The sequence below is a fragment of the Cyclopterus lumpus genome, chromosome 20 (genome assembly GCF_009769545.1).
Source record: "Cyclopterus lumpus isolate fCycLum1 chromosome 20, fCycLum1.pri, whole genome shotgun sequence".
NCBI lineage: Eukaryota > Metazoa > Chordata > Actinopteri > Perciformes > Cyclopteridae > Cyclopterus > Cyclopterus lumpus.
The window spans coordinates 10,610,287-10,637,647 of record NC_046985.1 but is presented as its reverse complement, the minus strand read 5'-3'; the positions used below and the strand labels follow the sequence as shown (position 1 = coordinate 10,637,647).

The 27,361-nt window shown below is 40.9% G+C and overlaps 1 protein-coding gene across 1 annotated transcript in view; it reads right to left on the bottom strand.

Annotated features, from left to right (window-relative positions):
• Positions 1–18,225: 18,225 nt before the first annotated feature.
• Positions 18,226–27,361, bottom strand: part of sema5a (sema domain, seven thrombospondin repeats (type 1 and type 1-like), transmembrane domain (TM) and short cytoplasmic domain, (semaphorin) 5A) — an 83,672-nt gene continuing 74,536 nt past the window's right edge. Inside the window, 5 exon segments of the mRNA XM_034560312.1 lie at positions 18,226–18,345; positions 22,083–22,294; positions 22,966–23,010; positions 24,822–24,977; positions 25,173–25,343. Coding sequence (XP_034416203.1) covers positions 18,226–18,345; positions 22,083–22,294; positions 22,966–23,010; positions 24,822–24,977; positions 25,173–25,343 — 704 coding nt within the window.

Genomic DNA, 27,361 nt, shown 5'->3' with positions numbered 1-27,361 from the left:
CATCACCTTTGAATCTGAACCCATCAATTAGGTTCCAGGATGATGTGTGAAATAGTTCCCCTCAAGTTTGAAATAGTTCATAAGCTATTTTCCCAAGAACAGATTCATCTGAATTAATTTGTCTGATTTGTCTGAAAGCACATTCAGTACATGGGGCCTGAGGTAACATTACCAGACTATACACACCAAATCTCTCCTCTCTGCCAATGGGCTCTTCTTGTCTTTGTCTACATTAAACAAAACAATCTGACTAAAAACACATTTCATGAAACAAACTGTCTCCCAATACAGTAAAAGTCCCCGTCCAGAGGCCATCGCCGTTCCCTTCAGATATTCTCTGTGCTGCATTGCTTTGGAATCTCCATGCTCCTCCTGCCTGTGTTCATATCTGTGCTCGGAGATCTTTCTTCACAATTGACTTATTAGTTGGAGACAAGGAGCAATGGTGGACACGCCTCAGCTCCAGCTTCTCTCTGAGCATATGCAGCTGCTCCGGCTCATTTCTGAAAGGTGTTATTGTAGTTGAGATGTTTTTGGTAAATCAGCAAAAAAAAATCTCCAGTTAGAAATAGCCTTCATGTCTGACAGTATTTGAAGCCGCTTCCTGTTCTTTTCCCATTATTTTCTAATGATGAATTTGTTCTAATGGTTAGTCCCTCCTGTGCTGCTCTGTGGTGCTCACAATGGGCTTCTTGTTAATTGGCCTTTTGACAGTGATGCCCACCCACTGGTGGCCAACTGGGGTTTGATAAATGAGGTGCTCACTTTACTTTCACTCCCTCAATGCTTCATGTTTTGAGAGTTGAGTGAAGTGGGTGTTTGTTTTCCAGAACACTTTATGAAAGGCGAAGTACGCTTTGATGCACACGACCACTCATAAGAACTGCACCTTGAACAATACTCTGAGCTCTCTGTACTTGAAGGAATGGCCACCATCAAATTATTCTGCACATGAGGATAACCTTGCAAATACATTGAGCATTTCTGGGCCTATTTAGTTTTTTCATGGTGTGTATTGAACTTCAGAGGTCAGATGCGCACAATTTAGGATACTTAAAGTCTGATTGTCATAAAGGCATCAGTGGTGAACACCAGTTGCTTTTCAAAGCTCAACATTTTGCACTTACACAAGGACAAGTCCATCACAAATAACAGTTTCTCCACCACCAGTAATTCTTGGTGGACCAGAATGCACTGCTGCTCTTGCCGCACGCTGATTTCTTACTTGACCTACATAGAAAACCATTTTCTAGAAAATGTACCAAACCAAAACTTAAAGGCCCTGACAATCGACTTTCTCAATCAGCTTTTTAATCAGAATTGTGGGTCCTACATGAACACACATTTGTCTAATAAAGTTGGAAACAATTTTGTTTAATTCACACGCTGGATGTTTTGTATTTTTGATGTCATCTACTTCTTTGCACCCAAGGTGGAGCAATATTCAAATCCAATTTGCTTGTCTTGTTAATGAAACGTGATGAAGCAGGTCGTTGTTGTCGTTTTATTTTTCAAACTTTAAATTTGACTTTTTAATATTAAATGTCAAAAAGAAATCTACAAAACTTTAAACCATGCTGACAAGACTTTAAATTGCAGTCGACGAAGTGGGTTAAGAAACATATGGTGCCAAAATGTATCTTTCCATAAATGGACCATGTAATTAATACTGTAGAAATGTGGACGTAAAGGTTATTAAACAGCCTAAATATGTTAGTGACCTCCAGAGGGCACTGAGGTACCAAATTAACCTCAGGTCAACCTAATTTACCAGACAGGGTGCACAGATTCCAGACACTCTATTGACATTTCTACACTCATCTCACCAAGGTTGCAATATTTCATATTATAATAGTCCTGCTACGATTGGAATTCTTACCAAGCTCTGTGTCCTTGCCCGAATCATTTATTGAAAGTACGGCTGCTTTTAAAACTTTTTATAAATGTCTTCTAGCCCTTGTTTTGCCGATATTGGCTTGTGTTCGTCATTGCTTCCTCCTCCCCTTCTGTGCATCACTTTCAGTCTACTTTTAATTTCATCTTGTACTCCACTTTTCTCCGTACACTGTGTTTATTTCCTCACCCGTGCTGCGTCTCAGCCTCCTAATGGTTTGATGTAAGTGCTCTCCTGGTGCTCTGCAGCTGCTTGTTGTTCTTTATTGCAGCAGAAGCTTGGCCCTAAGGCAATGTAGTTTCTCTTTTATCCCGCAGTGGGGCAACGACTGATGCCCTTGATGAGATGGCCCTGTTGCAGTCAGACTCATTAGCTAGTAGATGTGAGGTGTCACCGCAGATCACGACATCAGGTACCGTTGGACACCTTTTTCGCCATGGTGTGAATAATACATCAAATTTAGTTTACAGGCTCCTCTTAAGTCAGTTATTATGCAGTCGGCAATAGACTTCCACTATCCGGCCGCTAGCACACCAGAGGACGGACACCACTGCCAGAATACCTCCGGTGCTCTCTGTCACCTTGCATTCGAGTGTACAGTTGCCTAATTATGCGTGGTGACACTGCCCCATGCGAGACACATGGGGCGTCTCTGGGAAGGACATGTTACAGTGTGTGATACTATCTCAGAGGACAATCTCAACAACAGAGGAAGTATGCGTCCTCTGGCCTCCAAATCCTGTTGGTTGTGGGAAATTGATTCAAGCATCCCTATGTGAGGAGGCCAAATCAGATCATGTTTGCTGTTCTCAGTTTGATTAGGGATTAATTGAAATAGGAACCAAGCCTCCTGGGAGAAGGATGGAAATAACAAGGGTTGCAAAGCTTCACACACACTTCAACTCCCTCTCACTGTATTGCTATCTTTGGTTTGGCTAACCCGCCCTAATACACTCTCATCAAAGGTGGAAGAACAAAACAACTCGCATGCATAATCACCCATACTAATTGCTCATACTAATAAAGCCTGTTCTGCTTAAAATATCTTACATTTTGCTGACTTCAATGCCTGAATGCTTTAAAAAAAATACACTTCTGCATTCTTGTGTACGGGGTATCGTTCTTGCAACAGCCCCATTCACATCACTTCAACATGTGAAGTGATGGAAGGATTCACCTGCTTTGCCTCTTTACATTTGCTTAGTGGAGCCTCACGATGGAATATGGGTTAATGACATCAATTCTTAATATGCAGTAGTTCAAGATTAGTTAGGAAGTTATGTTTAGTAAGTTGCATCTCAACACCTAGATTCCGCAATCAGCATCACATCCCACTGAGGAATAATTTGCATGTATAAACAAAAGAAACAGTATGTAACAATTTAGTTAAGAACAGCACCTCACTGACTTAAATATAAGGCTTGGCGAGCAAATATTAAATTTCCATTAAAAACTTCATACACACAGCAGTTAGTGAAAGTGCTCTTGAACAGGCACTGCATAAGTTGAAAGCCCTCCGACCTCCTTTCCCCACAGCAGGGGTGATATTAGTGTTGTATTACACTGTGAGAACTGCCTGATGCTCAGCCATTGTAAAAGGCTTGATTGCTGTCAGGTCGTTTAATATGGGCCTACTACCGCCAGGGTTGCTCCATAAATCTCCCTCTTTCAGTTGCTTCTGCTTCTCTGATCATCTCTTCTTCCTTTGATAGAAGCCATTGACCAGAAACATTAATAAGAAGAAGTGCTTTAGTCATGCCCCATAAAGCTACACTTTGCAGTCGTTAGAGAACACTGGGAGGAAATCCGTTGTTGTATTTTTGATGTGAATACTTTCAAAGACAACACAGGGTCTGATGAAAGACAAGCAAACAATTGGAGTTATCTCGTGTTCTGACAGACAAATACATGTATTTGAAATCAGTTTTTTTTTAAATACACATTTATCACATTATCTTTCATTATTCATCATGATTGGGTATTGCACTGGCTGATGATTTGCCATCTGCAGATTAGCATAGCCAGCTTCTTTGAGCAGTGAGACATTTGCTGTGTTAAGTATGTGTGTCTTAGTCAGTGAGTCTGTGTATGGGCTTTTATTTGCTGCCTGATTTCTTTGGAAGTGCATCCTCAACGGAGAGTTTTTATCTGAATGCACACTGTCAGTATGAATTGAGCATACACATCCTCTCTCAGGATTGTGATACTTTATCCACTTACCAACATCTATTTCTTCTCATCCTTTGTATGTAATACTGTATATGTGTGTTTGTGTGTATGACTGTGTCCTTGAGGCCTGTGGACATGGGTGGAAATGTGAGGCTGTGTATTAATGCTTGTGTGTGTGTTCCTCTTCTTTCTCTCAGGAGGAGCAGTGCCATCCATCTTCTGTGCTCGGTAATGGGGGCTCAGGGTGGCTTACGCTCGGCCCCCTGATCTGTCCTCATTTGGTTGGCATTTCGTTACAGGCCAGACAGTCTTCCTGTGACACGGAAAGAAACACAGACTCCACCCCACCCTCCCCTCTCCACTTGCCATTATCTCCACTATTGCCATTTTCCTTTTCTTTCTCTTCACTTCTTTTTCTGTGTCTCAGTTTGCCTGACAGAAACAAACAGAACACACAGACGCATGCACGCACACGCCTACACACACACACACACGTGCGCCACACACACACACACACGCACACATTTTTCCTCCCTTGTCTGCATCTCAGATTTCACACCACAACCACAGAAAGGAGACACAAAGGACACATTGGTATGACTCCCAAGAAAAATAAGCCAGGGGGTGAAAAAGAGAATATTTTGAATTCACCATGAATATAAATTCTCAATGACAGCTCAGTGGCTGATGCAGGGTTGATCCCCCAAACTCTGTGGCTCTGACTGAAGTATCCATAGTAGATTTAAAAAAGGGTATGCAATACAAATAAAGGCGAACAAAGTCCACCTGATAGAAGTGATCTACCTCACCTGGCAAAGGATGACGCATGCAGGTGGCATGCTGCAACGCACGCTGAATACCCGTGGCTTAAAACAGGAGCCGGCAGCAGCCTCATCTCAGTTAAAGGCAATTCCCCTTCACAGTGGTTTTCGAGCCCTGAGCTGCTGGGTCCACAACAAAGACAGCCAATCTAATCATGAGAAAAGGTGAGTGGGGAAGGGAGGAGAGAAAAAGAGATGGAGAGAGGCAGAGTGTTTGTGCATGAGAGAGAGTGAGTGGGAGCTCAGGCTCCACTACATCAATCCTATGAACTCAGAGGGCCCTGCCTGGCTATCAGAGGTGTTTATGTGTCTAAAATCTAGAATCATCCTGTCCATTGCTCTCACTGTCTGAAAGAAAAACTGTGAGAGATGCTGCTTTTTCTCTAGCCACTCTCAAACCCCTCTGGTGCAGCATTGTAGTATTGGCTTCTTCATTTCTGCATATAGTGCCCCCTATGTAGTGCATCTACAAAATGTGTACTCGCACACAGATCAGCACTTTTATCCAGTGCAATTTGATGAACTCTTTAAACCCCAAAGCACAAACCACACCCACAGAAGCCACATGCACACGTTTTGGGTTTCTCTTCAGCTCAAGGGAATGAAGGTCCATTGTGTAGGTACGCGAGGTGAGCGCTCAAGTTTAGTCAGCACAACATGGCTTCTCTGAGCTGCTGGATAGCCCTTCTGCTGAGTGCTGCAAGTACAGTACATCTCAATTTGTTCTGTGAGGGATCAAATTCTTCCGCCTTGCAAATCTTACCAAGCAGCAGGCGAGACACACACAATGAATAAATGGAAAAACTGTAGGAAATATAATAGAGCTGTGTTTGAACCACTAGAATCCGATTGGATCCTGGGTATTTCTGTATCTCTGAATTATCTGTGGGGAGTCTGGTCATGCTGGAAGTGAAATTAATAAATGAGATTCAGGATAATTACAGGCTAAATGTTCTGCAAAATTGATTCTCAAATTTCGCATCTCTTGGAGGATAAAAAGCATATTTGCTGTAAACTATATATGTGAATAGTATAAAAAAAAAACAGCACTGTCTTCTTTTCCAGGATGATTCATACAAGGCTAAAGCTTATTCATAATCACAACCTCCTGATAGAGGTTCTTAATAATTCATTCGGAACCGCCCTGAGACAGAAAAGGATAAAGTCCTCAAAGGTCTGGAGAAGGTTGAAGAGCAGAGGTTGAGATGAGGAAGGACAATTCTATCCTAATTACTGTCATCACTCAGTCTTGCTCCTAATGTATCTGATACTCTTCAGAAAATTGAAATCCTCAGCACTAATAACTGATATCACCTAGCTGAGGAGGAGTTTTACCAAGAAACTGTTTCTTGCTGACATTTTATTAAATTTTTTCTTCTTCAAGGTGGTCAGAGGTAAAATGAATCACCATTTGTAGGAAGGAAAGGGCATGTTGACAAACTAGCATTTAAGTTAAACAGGTTAATGATTGATTAACATTCATTAAAAAAGGTAAGCTATTCACATTGTGACCTTTTAATTTCATGGCCAGTTTGGTGTTGCTTCGTCCTTGTGTTATTTTCGTGTGACCAGAACGTGACCACTCACTGCCGGAGACATACACGGTTAAATTAAATGGTAAGGCATCTGTTGGTGTGCTAACGTACGCTGCAAATGTTAGCATTTCTGTCTAACTAGCTTACTACTTAGCTTGTTCTTAAAGGCAAAGGGTTCATAATGCGCTACATATTATATTACTTTTTGGGTTTACAAGCTATTTTAGTGATATGTATCTCTCCGGTCCATACTCGTGAACGTGATATCTCATTAACGGTAGGAGGGAATTCCTTCAAAGGTGGCACATACATCCACATGGACTCAAGGATGAACTGATTCATTGTTCGTGGTCAAAGGTCAAGGTCACTGTGATCTCATGTCCGGCCCATTCTTGTGAAATCTCAGGAACACCTCGAGGGAATTTCTTCAAATTTGGCACAAACATCCAGGACTAAACTGATTAGATTTTGAAGGTCATAGGTCACGGTGAATTACTGTATTATTGTAATACTCATGATACCAATATTGGGACATAACTCAAGAATTGATATGCAGTTTATGACAATTTCACACAAATGTCAAATAGGATAAAATGACGGAGTGGATGACCATGGATTTAAACTGTATGTATAACATATAATGTTATATGAAATGCATGTCTTACATTTTAATCGTCCCCAGTACATTTAAGTTCTTCACTTTCAATAACAAACCCTTCCTAGCTACTCCACCATACTGCATCCCCCTTTAGAAGCATCTGTCAGGTTGGGAATGAAAACTTATGGAAAGCTCTTGGAGTGCTATGGGAATAAGGTTGTCATCAATAAGGGTGTCATCAATGCTAGATCCAATGTCAGCGCTATGAATGGACCACTCAGCAGTTTAATGTGGAACTGAGATGGACAAGATTTGTTGTTTTATGTTTGAATTTTCCTTCACTGCCCCTCAATCATAATGCTGAATTGGAAATCGTTATTCAAAACTTTGAGAAGCCCTGGTTTTCCCCTAGTTTGTACTCTCTCACTTCCTGAGACACCTTGCTGAAGATCAATAGCTCATCACAAGCCCCATTAGCAAAGAGGATAACTCTAATGGGGTGCTGAAATTAAAAGTTGGTTTAATCCGAAGCAGTTAAGCCTGATTCTAATTGTTAGTTGAAAAGAGGTAGAGAAGGATGGGTTACAGGAAGTTCTTTAAATAGGGCAACAAAATTAACACTGATTAATCCGGTAAACAGCTTCTGTGGCTGGCTTGTCTTTAGAGCCAAAATGCTATTTTCAATGTAATTGCAAGGTTATCCAAGGTTTGAAAAGGGAATAGGCTGAGGCTTCATTGTAATCAAAACAGAACTGAACTCCCATCTTTGTGATATTAATGTTTCATTTAGATGAATGATGCCGGTAGTCGAGGAACATAACATAATCTTTTTTTTCTTTATAGGGATGTTTTACTCTCACTTACATGAGCCATTAATACCAGAGTTGTAGGAAACACGTGACTGCTTTTCTGGACCCTGTAATGATCGTGAAATAAAACAGGTGCCCAGTCATTACACTTCCTCATCCTCCCTTGTTTTCTAGTTTAAAGTAATCAATTTTCTTACGAGCTTGAATCCCTTAAGTGTTTCACTGCTTATGTTGAGGGCTTTCATTAATCAAGTAGACAAACCATACCTTGGAGGGATGCTTAGTCCTTTGTTGTACATTTTGAAAATGGCAGTAAAACAAAAACTTCATAATGTGTAAAAATTGAAGATATTTCAGCACCAGAAGAGGCAATAACAGGAGTAACTCCCTCCGTCTTGTTTTCACTTTTGCCTGTATCCATCTCCACCGTCACCTCTCCTCTACCTGTCGACTTCTCTCGTTCACTAACGTTCTTTTCTCTCTCATCTCCTCCCTTCCTGTGGCACATGAAGGCCTTCATTTGTCGTCCAGCAGGTGATGAGTGCAATGTTTTTCACTTTGACCTCTACTCTCTTTCTAATGAGATATTGGCTATGCTGCTTCATGCTCCCACAAAACAAAATGGAGACCTGGCTCAAATATCATTTGAAAACACCTTTTCACTATTTTTAGCCTTCAAATGTGCCAGATGTGATGGCTTTACTGCAAATAACGGTAAACATGTCAGACTGTTAAAAATACATTTACGGTCAGTCTGAGACCACGAATATTTACCACCCACTCTTCACATTATATTACATATCCTTTCCCCGACCATCCGTTTCTGTCAATGTGTGCCTGAAAACGTTCACTTCGTATGTCAAGCCTTCACAATCAGAGGACTTGGGCTATCAACATGATACATGTCATGTCTTCTGTTAAAATCTCTCCGGTCACAGTGATCCGTCATGGTTTTAGTCACAGAAAAAGTACTTTCTAACGAAAACTCCAAGGTCGTCTACTGGCTTTTTTAACCAGTGCAAATAAACTAATGGAAAAGGTAATTACCGAAAATGTCTAAAGGTAAAAATAATCTCATCTAACTTTCGACAAGAAAGCCAATAACATGTTTCAAGGAAAATGTCTCTTTAAACTGACATTAAAATGACATTTTATTAAATATTTTTTGAATCAGTTACATTTTGTTTCGCTCCAAATGACTTAAGAGTACACATTGTTTCCCATTGTATCCTCAGTTTTTTTTTTAATCGCTAAATAGTGCAGCATATTATTGATTTAGTTTAAATTAGATTGTTGTCATTGTAATACTCTTGCCAGGTCACCTTCAATGTTTTATAAGACTCAACTTCCAGGCTGGAAGTTGAGTCATAAAGAACAGTACTAATTCACCACTCCTGTTTCCTGTCCACATTGTGTTGCAATTTAAATTGATTGTTTTCTGCAACTGACAGTCAGATTCAACTAGTTCAGCAATAGGTTTTTTATCAGTGATCTTGTTTTCTTGAAAGTTATATTTGCTAAATTCCAATCCAATGGCTTACAAATTCTGATTGTATAAAAGGCAAGTGAGCTGCCCAGATGACATTTAATCATTTCTCAAATGTGTTCAGAATGAGGGTTTCGGTGGTTCAGATAGTGCTATTATTTTTCTTTTCAACAGTGATGACTCAAACACCCGATCCATCCATTGCTGCTATCTGGAATTAATTGAAAATGCTAAGAGACATGTTTCATGACCTTGACACCAGGCCCAGTGAGCACCAACCGGAATTAAACATAGATTTTTAGTTGAAAACTGGGTGATATTTGGTCTGAACATCTAAGACCTATTGACGTCTTTTCAACTAGCTAAAATGTGATTCCAACAATAAAAAGTCACAAAACACCAAGTTGTTTGAAAATATGGATAGTTTGTTCAGTTGTAGGTTAAGATGGAGATACTATTGGTTACTGTAATTATTTTTGTCATTTGGACACATCTAATGTTTCTTATAAAATGTCTTAAATATGAAACTTTATACTTTGTGCTGCCAACAAGATACTCCCAGGACATCATAATGGGAGCCATGTACATTCTTTCTTTCTGTACAACACATTTGGGTCTAAATGTGAGCGTTTAATCAACGTCTTCAAATAGTCGCTGATTACATTTTGAACGTCCTTTCACCGGTGACCATAGTCGTTTTCTAAACGTCTTTTCAACGTAGAAATGCTCACTTGGTGGTGGTGGAGCAGAGGGTGGATCTGAGGAGCCTGGAGTGAGAGACAATGAGCTACCGACGAAGGATGAGAGATAGAAATTTTTTTTCCGGCAACTGAATTAGATAACTTGGCGAAATATTTTTATGTTATTTGCATAAGGAAATATCTCGAGTAGAACTGCGAACAACGCATAGACAAATAAAAAGTGACAAAGGGCCCAGACGAGACACTACGTTTTTGTCACAAGCCAAAAGGGTCGGAAACACTGGTTTAATCTTTGATAAGGTATTATATTTGTGATATAAGGAAGATTGAGGGAAAGCGGGTACATCTCACTCACTCTGCAACAAACAGATGATTCACAACAGGGAATTGCTCCCTATTCTCAGGATTAAAATAAATGGGATCCTGATTCTATGGACGCAGAAATAATATCCACGATAATTCACAGGCATATGGGCACATTTCATGCTTCATAACTGTCAGCCCTACTTTAAAAGTCTTTTAATTGTAAAAGTTTCCACAGAGTCAATATTTTGGCTTATTTGAAGTTAGGTTTAAAGGAATCTATTGTGACTTCTATCACTGTTTATTCTTTCAAATATTGATTCAAATGTTATGTTATTTTTTTTTAAGGAATAAATCAAATAAATTTAGCTCAAGGCTATACTGAATATTTTGATTTGATTTTTGTATTCACAACAAGTTGGAGATTGTTTTTGAATAGATGTGTTGAATGTATATTAGCAGCTTATTATTTAACAATTATTATCGTGTGGTGTATGTCTGAATGTTTTATACTACTCACATATTACAAATTAGTTGTGAAAGTTTTCTGAAAAGTCTTTCACGCATAACAAGGACGTAGCACCATTTACTAGAACCAACTAGCCTTGTCCTTGAACGAATGAATACATCGTGACTACCTCTTAAAACTAGCTTAATAAAAAACATTTTTGTTATTATACTTATTCTAGATTTCTCAGGTGAAAGATATGTAGATATAGAATTTTGTTTTATTGAATTGCTTTTGTTTCCAGTTGTGCACACACACATTTCATTTTTGGAGCATTCACCACTATTGATTCCCAATCACTTTTTTTCAAAACGTGAGTAGCTATGCTTTGCATTATGCTTTGCATTATGCTTTGCATTATGGGACAACTGTGTCGATCAACATCACTCACAGACACCAAAAAAAAATCTACCAATTTTACAGTACATGCTGTCATTCTTGAAGTGGGTTCACTCATGCGATCTATTGAGATGAAGCCACTGAAGAAGCTAATTCAGGCTGACAGCTTGAGACCTCTGCTACTGTGACATGACTTACTCTTCTCATTGCAACATAAATCCAATTCACACTTTGAAAATGGAAATGTATTTGAAGGGGAACTGCACCGATTTGACACATCAATGTCTGTACTGCTCACCTGAACGCTGCCCCCATCACTTGGTGCTACAGCTGCCGCCACTGCTGCTCGTCATAGAACCTTTCAAAGCTCCACCTCCTACCCACCTGTAGGCTCTCAGTCTAAGATACTTTCAGTCAGAGTTGCATGACTAAAATATATTTACAGCTGTCTTGAAAGGAAAACTAAAAACATTTAGCTCAATCTTTTCTAACGTCGGGGCCTTTTGATCTAGCACGCAATTTCAATATTCATTCTGTGAATTGAACAAAAAGGAGATTTAACTGGTTTAACTCCACATAAACATGAAAAACAATTATGTAATATTTCCGTTTCTTTACAGGGAAGATTGCTTTCTCTATTAGTTTGAATAGTCGAGTGGGACAGTTCAACATCTACACTCCATTGAAGTACAACAACATCTTTACTAATGTTGGCAATGCTTATATAATCCTACATTAGGTACAAGTAACAAACAGATCCCAGCCCACTGTTCACATTCCTAATTGTCACAATGTGTTATGAATAAAGAGTTATCTCTTTTTACTTATCTACTTATTCAGGCAAGTTCATGGCACCAGTCAGGGACGTTTACGTCTTCAGAATTATTGCATTTGACGGCCGCAATTGGGAACTTTTGGACTTTAGCTACACTGCAATAGCCAGAAAGCAATCAAGGTAATTTGTCCTGTCGAATGCATTCACTCTTCAATGAGATGTGGTGTGCAGCTTCTCGCTGCAGCCTTACTGATAATCAAAATATTCACATTAACACTTTCAGTGGCTTTAGTATGGTCATGGTCACAATATTAAGTTGCTTGTTTATGGTGAACCAAGACATGGATAAATACAAAATAATCAGCTATTGACTAGTCATCCTGAAGAATTTAACTGTTTGTTGATATTTTACCCTGATGAAAAACCCTTAAAATTAAGGAGATCTGAGCTAAATGACCAATTTAGAGAGATATGCTTTTGTTGTTTCTGTTAATAAAGACAACAGGGCAACAAGGTGGATTTCTTTGTTTGGATTAGATCGTTAATTGTAGTCATCTCAAGAGGAAGAACACATTTGTTGGCACACTTGATCAAAGGAGAGTTTCGTGAGAAATGCTTCATTGTGTGTGCCAAAATAAAACAGAAAACAATGTGCCAGAGATGCTCAGGATATTTAAAACAATAATCTAGGGCTACCACCATAGCAGAAAATGTAGAACCCAACTATATTTATTGAATTATTTAGTATTAGCTCCACTAAACCACTATGTTATACACACCCTCCTTCCAGCAAAGTAGTCTGCTGGTTGAGGGAGAGGACACAACCACAATACAAGTTGTTTTCTCCTTTCTGCCACTTTGGATATAATCCAATTAACTATAATATAATGTGACAAGCCTGTCCTCTCATGTTGGACTGAAGGGAGACTGGACGCTGCAGCGACTCACTATCGAGGAACACGATTCTGTTAATAATGTTAATAATACGTTAATTTTGTTAAATGTTTTAAACAAAAATTCTGTCCAGATCTTAAACATTGCACCTATAAGTACATTTTGCCGCTACTACTTATGTACTTTTACCTAAGTTACATTTTGAACATGACCTTTGACTGGAATTGTAGTGTTTTTATAAAGTAGTATTTGTTTACTAAATTATTTGAATTGTTTTATGTCTGGGGGAGACACTTGTGTGGAGAGGGCGATATAAATAATTAGGGATTCAGAATACATAATAAGCAAAGCTATGTTTTCAAACTTCTATAATTATTTAAATAAACTTCTCATTTAAAACAGTACAGCTCTGACTTGGGACACCAGTATTAGCCACAGACATTGCACTTTGAAATACACCATAGCTGTCATCAATAGCCCCAGTGAGTGAATCTCGCCCTGACAGAGCCTTTCTGTTCTGAAAGGTCTCCTTCTGTACAGATACTGAGGAAGCTGAGCCGCGCCAGAGCAGCTGGCCGCGCTGAGGAGAATCAGGACTTGTGGGGAAGCTGGCAGGGGAAGATGGAGGAGACATAGTGGGTAATTGGAGCGCAGCGATATCCGCCATATTGGCTCGTTACCTAAATAACAGCTTTGATAGAGGTGAATAGGCCTATAAAGGGTTGTGGTGAAGCTGATAAGCTTCAGTGTGGCTTGGCTGGTGTTGCGAGGCTCTTGGCATCCATGAGGGCTCTTGGCTTCCTGCAGCTGAGACCTGGATCGGCGAGACGGGCACCTGGGATTCCAGATGTCTTGGGGTGGAAACTATGGTGGCATCTCTTAACTGGCATTAGTGCCCACGGTGACATTCATCCTTCAGTCTGCATGATGGAATTGCCAGCACAGAGCCAGCTTCCTATCTTCCCACACATATCTGTCTGGGTGAGCGCAGCTGAAAGTTGTACTTCTGTCTGGGATGAAGAGGATGCAGAGTTTGTGCAGGAAACTAGGACTGATGCGCTATCTGAAAACTTTGAATTTATTCAGATGCTAATGAAATGAGTATAGATTCCAAATATGAGCATTAAAAACACATTTTCCTAGAAAATGTCGCTGAAATGAAAAATATTTTTCTTTAAGCATGCAGCCAGGGCATTATGGAGATTAGAGCTGCTTTGAAATATCGCTCTCATCTGTTTGCTTTGAATACATAGCAATGTTAATCTGGACTGAAGCTGCATTAAGGAATGTTTGCTTCAAAACATACAAGTACGGAGAGGGTGAATTAATGCTCTGGGGGATGGGTAAAGAATCTTCTATCTGAGTCGGTCTATTTATAACCTCAAAGTAACAACAAATTAAGTGGCAAATCACCTTGGCTTTAAGTGGAAACAGATACAGAGTTATTTGATACATCGCACCGGGGTGCAATGCTGTGAAGAGTATCGCATTTAAAGGCGCTGTGTGTGTGCACGGATGACCGCGTACTAACTGTAAACCCCACTGTTCAAGGATTCCACTGCATGGCAGGAGTCGGTAATCACAGATATTTTCCTACTGCAAAAAAAAACACAACATTTCATGAAAGCTCATAAATTGTTGAGCAGTCTTCCGTCTTCCTTGGGGTTGTTTACATCTACTCCCATCACTTCTCAAAGCTCATACAAACATACCAGCATACATTCATCACTGGGGTTTCCCCCCTGAACGCATTTATCAAAGTTCACTGCGCTGCCTGCATGGGGTCCCACACTCCACTATTAGTTCTTCCTTTTTTATTTAGAAAGTTTTGGCAGGATTAGTCAAGGGACATAATCTTTGGGGCATTTGTATGGTTATTCCTGCTAATATGACGGTGCCGACGGGGCGTCAGATCTGCTCAGGAGGTGCTGAAAGGGCAGCTAAAGAACAGTGATTCATGTGTATGAGAGAAAATCGGGTCTCGAGAGGGAAAAGACGTGTTTAATGGGACGTTCACGCTCTGTTACCTGCCTGACAGGAACAATCTCACTCACTCACCTTGTTTGCCACTCAGTGGACTCTGTATACAGGCTGCTAATTAACAGAGCTGAATGCTGCATGAGCAGGATGGTTACATGCGCAGAGAAACCTGGCTCATTTGGAGAAAGCTATTTATAGTAAATGCATTTCATATTCAAATCACATCACAAGGGTATAAGTCAAACAAGTAATTAGAAAATGCCCGTGGTAGCTTTGATACTCTAGATGAGATGTTGATTGGTCATTATTTTAGATACATTTTAGGTCATACACTAGATTACATTTGCAGAGTGGAGAGCTAACAGTGTTTACCTGATGGGGACTGGGCCGTTGAACTGATGCATATTGCATATTGCACCTTTTAATGGTAGATTTATATTTTATTCAGTTATTTTGCTCATGCTTAACTCTGAAAGAGATAATGATGTAAAAAAAGCCACTCGCCTTACTAAATTACATTTGCTAAATATAATCACAAAGTACAACTGAGGTGAATGAATGACATTAGTTTTGCAGGCATTTAGTCATAAAGCAAAGAATAGATGAAGAATTAGAGGGTTGCCAGTCAATAGGATACATCATGTGGGAACCATAAATGTCTGAACCCTGTCAACATACACATACATAAAAAAATAAGATGATGGTAGTCCATCTCATGCTGCGAGTGACATCCGATGACACTTTGACTTCTTTATACTCATGCAAGCATTCACACAGTCAGATTTTCTGACAGGCACAAGCCCTGCTCTTATGACCTTTAGCTGTGACCTTTAGCTGTCCCAAAATGCTACTTCGGGAAGGTAATTTATTGTCCCCGGCTCTGCTGTCAAAGAGGAATGTCACATGTGTCTGACTACGAGCTGCATAGCTCATGTTGCTAGTATGGTGGTGCAGGCGCTTCACTCTGCTGCCTGTACATGTGTGTGCATTCAGCGATTATTCATCAATAAAGGTTTGGTAGGTCAATTTTTTTAGGGATAACCTATGAGGGTGAAATGTCATTTTTTTGTACAGATAATTATCTTCCTGCCCGAGGTACATTTTGTACTTAGTATACAAATTGTTTTATTCATGAGCAGTTATCAAATAACAACAAAGACCAAAGTTAATTGTCACGTTTCATCTTTATTTAAGTACATTAATCAGAACTAGGAAACCGTGTCTCATAGATGGGAAGCAACAAACATTTATCAGCAGCTCCAGAAAAAAACAATGCCCTGAACTTCTGTATATAACCTTAGTTGGGACAAACCTGATTGTTGAGCCCTGCATGTGCATACTCACTTGCACATATGCCCACTGTCCTGCAGCCCCTATACAGTAGGTGCATGTGTGCCATCTGTGTGTCTGCATTGCTATCTCAGGTATTAAGAGTGAACTCAAGGTAGAGAGATTGATTCAATGGAGTCAGATGGCGCTCGGCTGTACATTGGGCTGGATCAGCCCCCTCCCTTCCTTACCTCCAACTGACCAAACAGCGGGGCGATTAATAACACCTCCTCCATTACCCTCAGCACACAGATGGGACGTCAAGTTGAAGGTTGACGGAGAACGGCACTGTGTGTGGTGTTACACGCCATCATGCAGATTAGAGTTTGGTCTTCAGACATCGCCGCCTCCACCTTTACCCTGCTGCCTCGTGCCATTTGTATCCTTCAGGTATCCTTCTTCTGCTGCTGATGCAATTTGTCACTGCAGGGCTGTGCTGACGTCTCCTTTAAAAGTCAGGTGTAGGGACTCTTCAACTCCTGTTTTCAGTGATTTATGAAGTGCTGGTGCGTGCTCACCGTGCTGTGGTATAACAGTACTTTCCTTGAGGAACATCAAAGTCTTCAGAGTTGTCAGAAAGTGGACATACTTGAACACAGGGCAGAAGTGTCCCACACTTGTAAATACTTTCACCCTGTTCAAGCCAGCTTCAGGTCAGTTATAAGAGCTGCAGAGAAAGTAAAACTTTACAAGATTGAGGGCATCAAAGCTCTACAAATGAGATATTGTAAAAATGAATCTGTATAACTCACACTCTGACAAGTCTGTTGTGAACGAAGGAGATTTTAATTTATGCACAGTAACACAAGCAAACTTAAAAAGAGTTAGTTGACTGAACTATTGAACAACCTTATATGTGGTTGTACACTCTGAACAGAAATATCTCAACTTGATGAATAGATTTCCTCTCATAGTACATGGGTGGCACTCCTGTTGGGGTTCAGGAGAGACGTCTTTGCTGCGCTCCATCTGTACAGTAAATGCCATTAACAACCTGCTCGCACAAATTACGTATTTAACTCAGAAGCCAAAAGAATAGCCAACACTATCAAAATTCAAAAACATTATTTTTTGTTTTACAAAAAATATAAAAAGTACGGTGACAAAGACTGAACTTGATGTAGGCTGATATGAATACTACTGATTATTTGTCAGAATGCACATCAACTTTTTCTTTCTTTTCAAAAGGAAATGTTTTATTCTTTAAACACTTGAGACATTGAATAAATGTATTTAGAAAAACTACGGACATAGGCTTCAAACATAACATTCTGTACAAAAAACATATGTACCTTTTAAAAGCAAAAAATGTAGAAAATAAAAAAAAAGAGAAAGCAAAATAAATGGTACACTAATCACTGCTAGCTGCTAGAGCTTGTAACAGAAAGAAAGTGGACAAACTTGACCACAGACTTCAAATATCTACATTCTGATTTAAGGACTGGGGGAGGATATTGATCCATCTGGAGATCGCTGCAGCAGTAAAAGGTGAAATAGCCATCAAGCATCACCACAGTCTTTGTTTTTATGACTTACAAAAGCAGTCCTGAATCAAAGACCAGCAAAAAAACGCTGCTTGCGAGTCCCCAAACCCTGGAATGCGATCAACCATGCAAAAAATTAAACAGAACGTCAGAAAAAACACGTCAGATGAATTCATGCAAAGCGGTTTTGTGGTTATTTCCCATCATTACAAATACAGGTCTGTTTCAGAGGCGTCACAGGAAAGCTAGAAGGGGATTACATTTCCCAGTCTCTTTGAGATGAGTTATATTTTTCCCTTTTTTTGTCCACATTGGGAATTCCAGTTGTCAGTTTCTCAGTGAGAGGCAAGGCAAGTTTGCCCACAAAAATGTAACTTTCCGAGTGTACCCCAAGGCACCTGAGAGAAAGTGGGCATTTCACTCTGTTGGCAACACTGCATGTCTGTGTTTTCATTACCAGCTGCCATAGAGTATGAGTGGGACTATCCCCCGCATGGTGTCACGAATCTCAATACAAAGCACAAAAAAGAGAATACAGTCAAAATGGATGATAGGGTTGGTGTCAGCTATGGTATGGATTCTGAACTGCCAAATAGAGGCTTAATAGTCATCATAGGTGTTGAGGTCGGTGAAGTATGCATTTGTATAGGTCTTCCCGGCAAGCTGTGGGTTGAAGTACTTATTTCTTTCCTCCAGAATCAGATTGTTTTTGTTGAAGGCCTGTGGATAAAAAAGAAAAGAAACGGAGGAGAGTCAGTATGGATCAAGGGATTATTTAGCCTAGATGGTAAAAGCAAATCCATCTAGTCCAAAAAAGAAAAAAAAGGAGCAACACAAATCAATGGGAGGCCGCTCAGTGAATGAAACATACATTTCACAGAGCAAGGTCAATGCGTTTGCAAACAGGCTGGAAAAATGATAAGCCACCACAGGGCTAAATTATTTTGATGCATGTCCGTATGTCCACCTCTGTCATCTCTAATACCCAGCATCAGCAGTTTTTATGGCCATCCAATTGTTGGTGCTCTAGGACAATCTAAGCCATAAAAATTGATCAAGGGTGAGTCTCTTTTCTGTTAAACAATAAGGAAGAGTCATGGGAGCATCTTCTCTGTCCCCGCGTGACAGAGTAAACATGGAACGAGCTTCTGATCTGATGCTCAATACAGCATCGTCAATTTGGCAAAACGGATCCCTTCATATGCAGTCTGTTGCAGAGTGTGTGTGCTGGGAGTCCCTTGGGGCAGTGTAATTGAAAACTTGATGATGCTGCATTTGCTGTTGATGGATGTTTTCAACTGACGCTAATAGGGAACGAGTGTGCTGGACAAAAAAAAAGCGACTCATATTTTTGCTTCTTTCTCATTATGTGATTTGCGCACAAAGGGAATGTAATCAACACCACTGCAGCGCCGGCGACGGTTATGTGTCTCTGCAGGTGGCCCCATGCTGATTTTAAACAGCTGTGCTACAATACTTATTAGCATGAGCTACTGTGTCTTTCTGCCTTAAACCTTTTTAATTGGCTGAAGAATGATTACATTTGAGTTTTTGCTGCAGTAAACAAAATGTGCGTAATCTAGGAAGTGGCATTAGTGATAGAGAGGTAACAGAGGAGTGTAATAAACAGCATAACAATGGGTTTCAAATATCAATAATCCATCAAGTAAAAACAGAGGACAAAACAAGACGGACATGAAAAAAACATGCAAATGGGGGCACTTGTTGAAAGAGAGAGAAAAAAAAGGAGGGATACACTGCCTTCTCACAAGCTGGGAGGGAGGGGGGGGGGTGATGGAGGGATGACGGGGTCTGAGCAGAGAAAGAGAAACTAGAGTCTGTACTCCAACCTGCCAAACACAGGAAGTGCCACAGGAAGTGGAAGGGCAGGGCACAGTGGGGAAGAGGAAGTAGTGGTGGTTGGGGTCAAAGAGTTGTTGGGGGGAACCGAGAGGCGTGTTGTTGTAGAGGTTAGTAGAAAATCTCCAGGCCACGCATTGACACCCCCATATTAGCAGAGAGAGGCTGGTGCATGGCTGGGTCATCCAATGGCAAGAGTACCGATACATCTGGCTGCAAGGAGAGGAATGGGCAAGAATCATCCTCAAAGAAACCCTGAGGCCATATTCTGTCTGAGCCTAAACAGTCACCATGTAGCTGGACATAAAACAGCAGCTACATGGAGACTTAGGTGTGTGATTATAATCTAGACAGCTGGAAATACATAACAAAGGTAATGACTCATAAACATTATGATTTGAGCCAAAAACTCTCAAATTTGGCATCCGGTGTTCATCATTCCGCCCTATAAACGCTCATATTCAGTTTTACACACTTAATGGTTGAATATTCACTGCAACAACCAAACGGTTTAAGCTCAGTGAGTGAGGGTTGGAAGCAGAATGTTCTTTTGGAAAATTAGACAGTGATCATTTTTCATGCAGCTCCTTTTTTTTATTTCCACGTTGTCTGTCTATATTCATATCTGCCTCTATCTGCAATTGGACAAAGTGAATTATGCTCTATGCGTCTGACTCTAATTGCATGACAGATGAACACTCCTCACACCTTTATTCTGCAATTACATTCAAAGATGTTTGCTCCGAGCCAAAGGATAACAAGTAGATTTTGCAAACAGAGATCCAGGTATTCACTTAGTTTATATTGTATGTCGGATTTTGAAGACTACCTTTGACAGAATATCAAACACAAACCAATACAAAACCTAGCAGAAATTCCTGATTTATCAGCACTGCAATAAAAACAAGTTATAATACCACTTTTAGGGTGAACAATGCACAGGGTGTAGAAGTTATTGAAAAGTCTCTATAATACATATCACAGGGAATCTTTGAAAAAAGCCCAGCTGCGGCATGGTGTAGCTGTGGACAAGCACTAATCACCAGCTCAGTCTGCCACTAAAAGCCTGATGCATCAGTGGATAATAGGCTGTTTGTAGCAGGAGAGTAGCTGGAGCTCCCTCACTGGATCTGTTGCAGCCAACTGTTTGCAATTTTAGATGCAATAATTACACACAAACCCCCCCCCCCCCCCCCCCACCCCCCCCCCCCTCTAAACAGGGAAATGTGCAGATGCATAGCATCTTCGCTGATTACCTTCCCACCCACCGATTAGTAATTGCATTAGTATGTTATGAGAAAGCAGTGTATGACCACTGACACAGAACAAAGTCACACACTGAGACACACAGCGGAGGAGCACACGGAGAGAAGATATATGCACGACTGTCTGTCTGTTACCCAACGAGAGAGTGCCGGTGCACGACGCTCATATTCAGTTTTACACACTTAATGGTTGAATATTCACTGCAACAACCAAACGGTTTAAGCTCAGTGAGTGAGGGTTGGAAGCAGAATGTTCTTTTGGAAAATTAGACAGTGATCATTTTTCATGCAGCTCCTTTTTTTTATTTCCACGTTGTCTGTCTATATTCATATCTGCCTCTATCTGCAATTGGACAAAGTGAATTATGCTCTATGCGTCTGACTCTAATTGCATGACAGATGAACACTCCTCACACCTTTATTCTGCAATTACATTCAAAGATGTTTGCTCCGAGCCAAAGGATAACAAGTAGATTTTGCAAACAGAGATCCAGGTATTCACTTAGTTTATATTGTATGTCGGATTTTGAAGACTACCTTTGACAGAATATCAAACACAAACCAATACAAAACCTAGCAGAAATTCCTGATTTATCAGCACTGCAATAAAAACAAGTTATAATACCACTTTTAGGGTGAACAATGCACAGGGTGTAGAAGTTATTGAAAAGTCTCTATAATACATATCACAGGGAATCTTTGAAAAAAGCCCAGCTGCGGCATGGTGTAGCTGTGGACAAGCACTAATCACCAGCTCAGTCTGCCACTAAAAGCCTGATGCATCAGTGGATAATAGGCTGTTTGTAGCAGGAGAGTAGCTGGAGCTCCCTCACTGGATCTGTTGCAGCCAACTGTTTGCAATTTTAGATGCAATAATTACACACAAACCCCCCCCCCCCCCCCACCCCCCCCCCCTCTAAACAGGGAAATGTGCAGATGCATAGCATCTTCGCTGATTACCTTCCCACCCACCGATTAGTAATTGCATTAGTATGTTATGAGAAAGCAGTGTATGACCACTGACACAGAACAAAGTCACACACTGAGACACACAGCGGAGGAGCACACGGAGAGAAGATATATGCACGACTGTCTGTCTGTTACCCAACGAGAGAGTGCCGGTGCACGACGGGAGGTGACAGTGAGAGTCATGCAGTAAGATATGTATTTAATCACAACTGACGCTGGAGGAACCGTTGCTCAACGGCCGGGGACATCAATCGATTAGGTCAAACGTTAAGGAAATGTTACAAACTGCTGCTTGGCTTCTACACATCTGGACACTAGTCAAGTGTGACCCGCAGTGACCCCGGTGCAAACCTGTCCACAGACCTTGATGGCTTCCACCGAGTCGTATTTGTCCAGCTTGTTGATGTGGTTGGTGATGCTGGTGTTGAGCGGTGCGGCTGAGATGGGGTGGATGACGGTGGCGTCGTGAGACTGCTGCTGGTACCGCTGGCAATACGAGTAGACGAGCAGGGTGACCAGACAGCCGAGGATGGAGCTGCTGAGCCCCACGGCGATCATGTGGAAGAGGTTGAAGTCTGAAAGAAGGCAGGAAGGGGGAGAAGTGGGATGGAGGTAATTCTCTATCAGTTCACGTAAGTGTAATGTGGTGATTGAAGCTGCAATTCATATGGTAATGATGGAGTGCTCTGCAATAAAAATAAAGACACTTCTCTTAGTCTCCTTCTCTTTCTGTTGTATTGTTCAGACTGTGTATAATAGATGAAAGATGTGTGTGTATGGCTTTGTATCTGCCATTCACATGCAACTTTCATATCAGCTATACAAAGCTATTTACAGTCTTTTATAGTTTCATTATTCTGTGGTACTTCTAGTTGTGTAATTTACAGAAGTAAATCCTGCCAAAAATGAAAAGAAGAAAAAGAGAATATATTTACTTTATTTAAATGTTAAACAGCTATATATGTTAAATAAAATATATAAAATATATACAAATATATCAATATTTAGCAATCAAGCAATAATTCTGCCAAAAAATATAATAACTCATATGCTGAATATGTTTGTTTTTTTGGGAGTGAATCATATTTAAGACATAAGAAGTATGGTGCATCGTTCCAGATATGAGCAGATTTGTCTTTAATGTATCTTGGGTGTGTTTACAGCTGGATCTATGTGTGTTAGGCAGGATTGGAAAGCTAACACAGACACACACACACACACACACACACACACACATTAATGTTACCTCCGCAACGCCTCTCCTCCTGACTGGAGCGTGCAATTGAGACTTCTGACGAAGGCAAAGAAACAGCAAAAGAAGGTTAAGGTTAAAAAACAATGTACATTACACACACACACACACCCCTGTTAGCATGACACATTGCACCCTTGAAGGTTGAGTGTAGAAATGAAAGCTGTACCCAATATGGAACCCACAAGCTAATCACGGCTGTGGCACCTGGAGCGGTTTATGAAAAGTATCAGCTCTCATTAAAGGAAATTAAGTACAAGACATATCTAATGAACCTTAATGGACTACCTTTCCCATTAAAAGGGATGGATGATAAGATATAAAGGCAAATGGGTAATTCTATAAAGACCTCTGAATGGTTTTCATGATTATTATATCCCTTCTAATTAATACAGAAAGGTTACACATTTGTGTTTCAATCAAATGTTTATTCTAAAGCCACCATTAATGATTCCTGAAGTTTAAGAACTCCAGAACTCTAGCCATAGAAAAAATGTTAAGGACATAAGCATCCTTTTTTAAAGGAAGATGTTGTAATGACCTCTGTGCAGCACAGATCAATGCTCTGGGCTGTCTCGCATTACTGGCTGTCAATAAGGAGATGCCCGTCTAAAAATATGTCAATACTAATGGTTGGTGTGAGATGTGTGGGTGTATGTTGTGTATTTGTAAGTTTTAGAGGGACTTTCTGTACTTTCAGTCCATCAGTTCAACTAACTGTTTGTTACACCCGTCCCCTGGGCGTTGATTGACTTTGACAACTGTAACTAGATACACAACAGACAGTAAAGGCAGGTTTTATTTTTACTTTTCTGGGGGAACAGATCAGGGAAGGGTCTTTTATTATTTTTTTATGACTCTTTTTCTAGATTTATGATATATAAAAAAAAAGTCTTTCATGTCGGTCAAAAAGGTGCACTTTACATGCAAAGGCTCATCTCTGTAAATGTTATCAGCTATGGCTGATTTAATGTCTCTAGTGAATACAGACAGCTTGAAACGTAAAGCAATAATAAGGGTGGAAGGGGTGAGAGAAAAGTCAATTTCACTGGGCGGAATCAATAAAGTTGATCTCATCTTACCAGTTATCACAACAAGGATCACAGTTACTGTTACAGTTACTGCACTTACATTGTTAACAAACAACCAAACAGAAATGCTGTGGGGCACACTGTCTATTTACCACTACTATGACTCATTCGGAAAAAGACTGCATTATTAGCACAAAAATATTGGATGCCGGAGAATAGTATAGAAAAAATAAAAACGCTTGAAAAACCAGGTACAGAAAACACCTCACAGGAGCAATTTCCCCCTTTCCATCTAACATTAAAAAAAGTAAAACTGCTGGTGTAAGTGCTTTTTACATGGCCCGAGAAGACTTCTAGACTCATAATGAAACTAATATAGCAGCAGGGTTGTTGGAATGAGTAGAGAGACTGCCCTTAAGTGTAGCACCCGGGTTCACGCCCCCGTGTAATCACCTGCCGCACTCGGGAGTCCTTGAGCAAGAGACACTTTGCCTACCTGGCTCAAAAGTGCTGCCCTGCTGCTGAACCCAACCTCTGACCTGATACGAGTCCCTTAGAGGGACCACTAACGTATTTCATTATCATAGGATTGTTGGAAATGAACTGAATTACCGCTGAGGGCATATGGTGATGGTGGGTGATGGAGAATGAGTGTGTGTGTGTGCTCAAAGTTGTGTATGAAGTCATGCATGAGTGGCCAAGACATTCCAGAAGAGAACACACACACAGCCGTCAACATGTAGACGGCTGTGTGTGTGTGTGTGTGTGTGTGCGCGCGTGCATGTGTGTGTGTGTGTGTGTGTGTGTGTGAGAGATCACCTGGTATCAAATTGGAGTCAGGGGAGCATGGCCTGTTCTCGCTGTTGTTTCCCGAGCACTGGTTACCAGTGGGAAACAGGACATCGCAGTGACGCACACGCATCTGGGCCCCGTTGGAGTCACAGTGGGACCACTCCGACCAGCTGGACCAGCTCTCTAGGAAGGGCATTGACAGTATATCTTACAGCCTGTGAAGTGTATGTGTCCACATGTCCCTCAGCTGCATTTTAGTCACACATTAGTCTAAAGAAAATAAGCAATGACCCTGTGATGGATTTGTGGCAGAGTCAAGGGCCCAAGCTCCTTATCACTGAGGTGTGTGTGTGTGTGTGGGTGTTTGTGGGTGTATACCTGGACAGGATTGGGTGCTGCACAGAGCCTCTTCAGTGTGCAGGCCTAGGCAGATGTCCCCTCCATAAGCTGGCGGGGGGTTGCTGCAGGTGCGTGTCCTCATGTAGTGTCCCCCTCCACATGTCACAGAGCACTTGGACCATGAAGACCAGCATGACCAGCTGCCGTCCACTAAACGGAGGATATCAGTGTCGTATTGTTTATGTTAATGCTAAAAAAACCTGAATAATTCTAACAAAAAAATCTTCTGTTATTGTTGCGTATACATACACTAAATTTCACAGTTTCTTGTTTTCTGGGAGAATATTCCCCAAAATATGTGCTTTCGTGTTTTCTGGGATTTGGGTTCCAGGTCATTTGAAAAGACAATTTTACTCTGAACATCAAGTGATTGGAAGTCATTCCAAGCCATTTCAAACAGCGATGCGTGACGCAGAAATATGAAGCAATTTGGAGATGTGTGTGTGTGTATGTGTGTGTGTGTGTGTGTGTGTGTCTGTGAGTGTGTGAGTGTTTTGAAATGACAGGAAGTGTGCTTCATCCAGCTGTTACAGCAAACGCCAGACCCCCCCCCCCCCTCCCCCATCCCCCAAACTCAACAATCTCTCCTCTGATTAATTAAGATAAATGGAGCGTCACAATCTGTCTTTGTTGTTGTTCCTAACTGTATGTGGTGCCAAGTGGAAAACGCGTGAAAACGACAGCATCAGCACACAAAAAAGATTGATAGAGGAAAAGAGGGAGAAAATTAAAAGAGAGGGGGAACAAGAGCAATAAAATGGGGGCAATCTTTGGCCGTGAATCACAACAGAGGGAAATATCCTTTGCCAATCATGTCGATAAAAACCTTACTTCATTGTGGCAGAGAGAGATATTACCTTTTCAGAACCACTTGAGAATTGCTTTTAAAGACCTGATGATGGCTGGCAGCACAATGCAGGTAATTGAATTTGCTGATGCTTTTTCTCATCTGTAATTTCTCTATCACAATGTGACACATAAGTCGATTCCTGGCCCTCGATGACGGATCGTCTCATCTCGGGCGCAGACGCAAGACAAACATGGATTCATTTGTTTCCCAAACAGATGGGTGGTGGCATAACACCTTCTCCTTCATACTTTTTTTAAAAAGCACTGGATTAGCCATGAAGGAGGATTACAATTGGTCTACCAGCACGGTCGGCTTGCCTCAAAGTAATATCTCACTTTCACAGGGGTGCTAATTGAGTACGCATTATTATTCATAACTACTCAGGCTGAGTTAAGTCGATTCCTTTGGGGGACAGGAGTGCGGAGTTGATCATCAACACACTGTAGCGATGGTATTATTACAGTCAACATCCCAGAATAGGTGTACTACATGTATTAGCATAGTGATACAGGGCAGGAAAATCAAAGCGCATTCACTCTACATTATAGGGGAACACTAGATCCACCGTCTTCATCTGAGCTCACAGCTGATGACACCGTCACTGTGTTAGCGGCCGCGCTTAAACTGTTGGGAGCTGAATGTCGTGCACTTTCAAGGAATTAACCGGCTGTTAAAATATTATCGATGGCCGTGCACTCTCTTGGCTTTTCCACTTGGTAACGCCGTGGCAGCAGCTATGAAGACAAATTGCGGCTGCCGAAGATGATGCGCAGATCCAGGCTTTTTGTGAGACACCTAAGCCCTACTCCAGAAGGATTGATTAATAATCATTCCTGCTTGTCTGCTTGGCGCCTGTGCAGGATAGCAGGTGTGCTTTATGCCAAACTAAGCACTGGATTTCCATTTAGACAGCTTACTTCCCTTTACAGACAGAGTATTCTTTTAATTGGAAACCTTCCTCACTCAGCCTTTCGCTAGAGGAGTGTGGAAAATGCATTGTCTAAGGGCTTTTCACAACAGAACAAGGCCTCCCATAGCTAGCAGCATAATTACCATGCAATGTAATTACATACTGGATCGTCACAAGAATTGTCTCTTCGATTCCTGGTGTAAATTGTGGTCTTTGTAACACCTCCTATCTGAAACTGATTTCTTTTGTGGTTCCCGAAGATGTGAAGTTATTTTGTCACTGTAACCCGTTATCTATTAATCATGGAACAGCATAGTTTGAGTATGGTGCAGTAGTATGTATTTATCAACGTGCGAGTGACAAAGAGAGCTGGCTATGTAAATGACTTCTGGTCCGGTGAATGTTCTT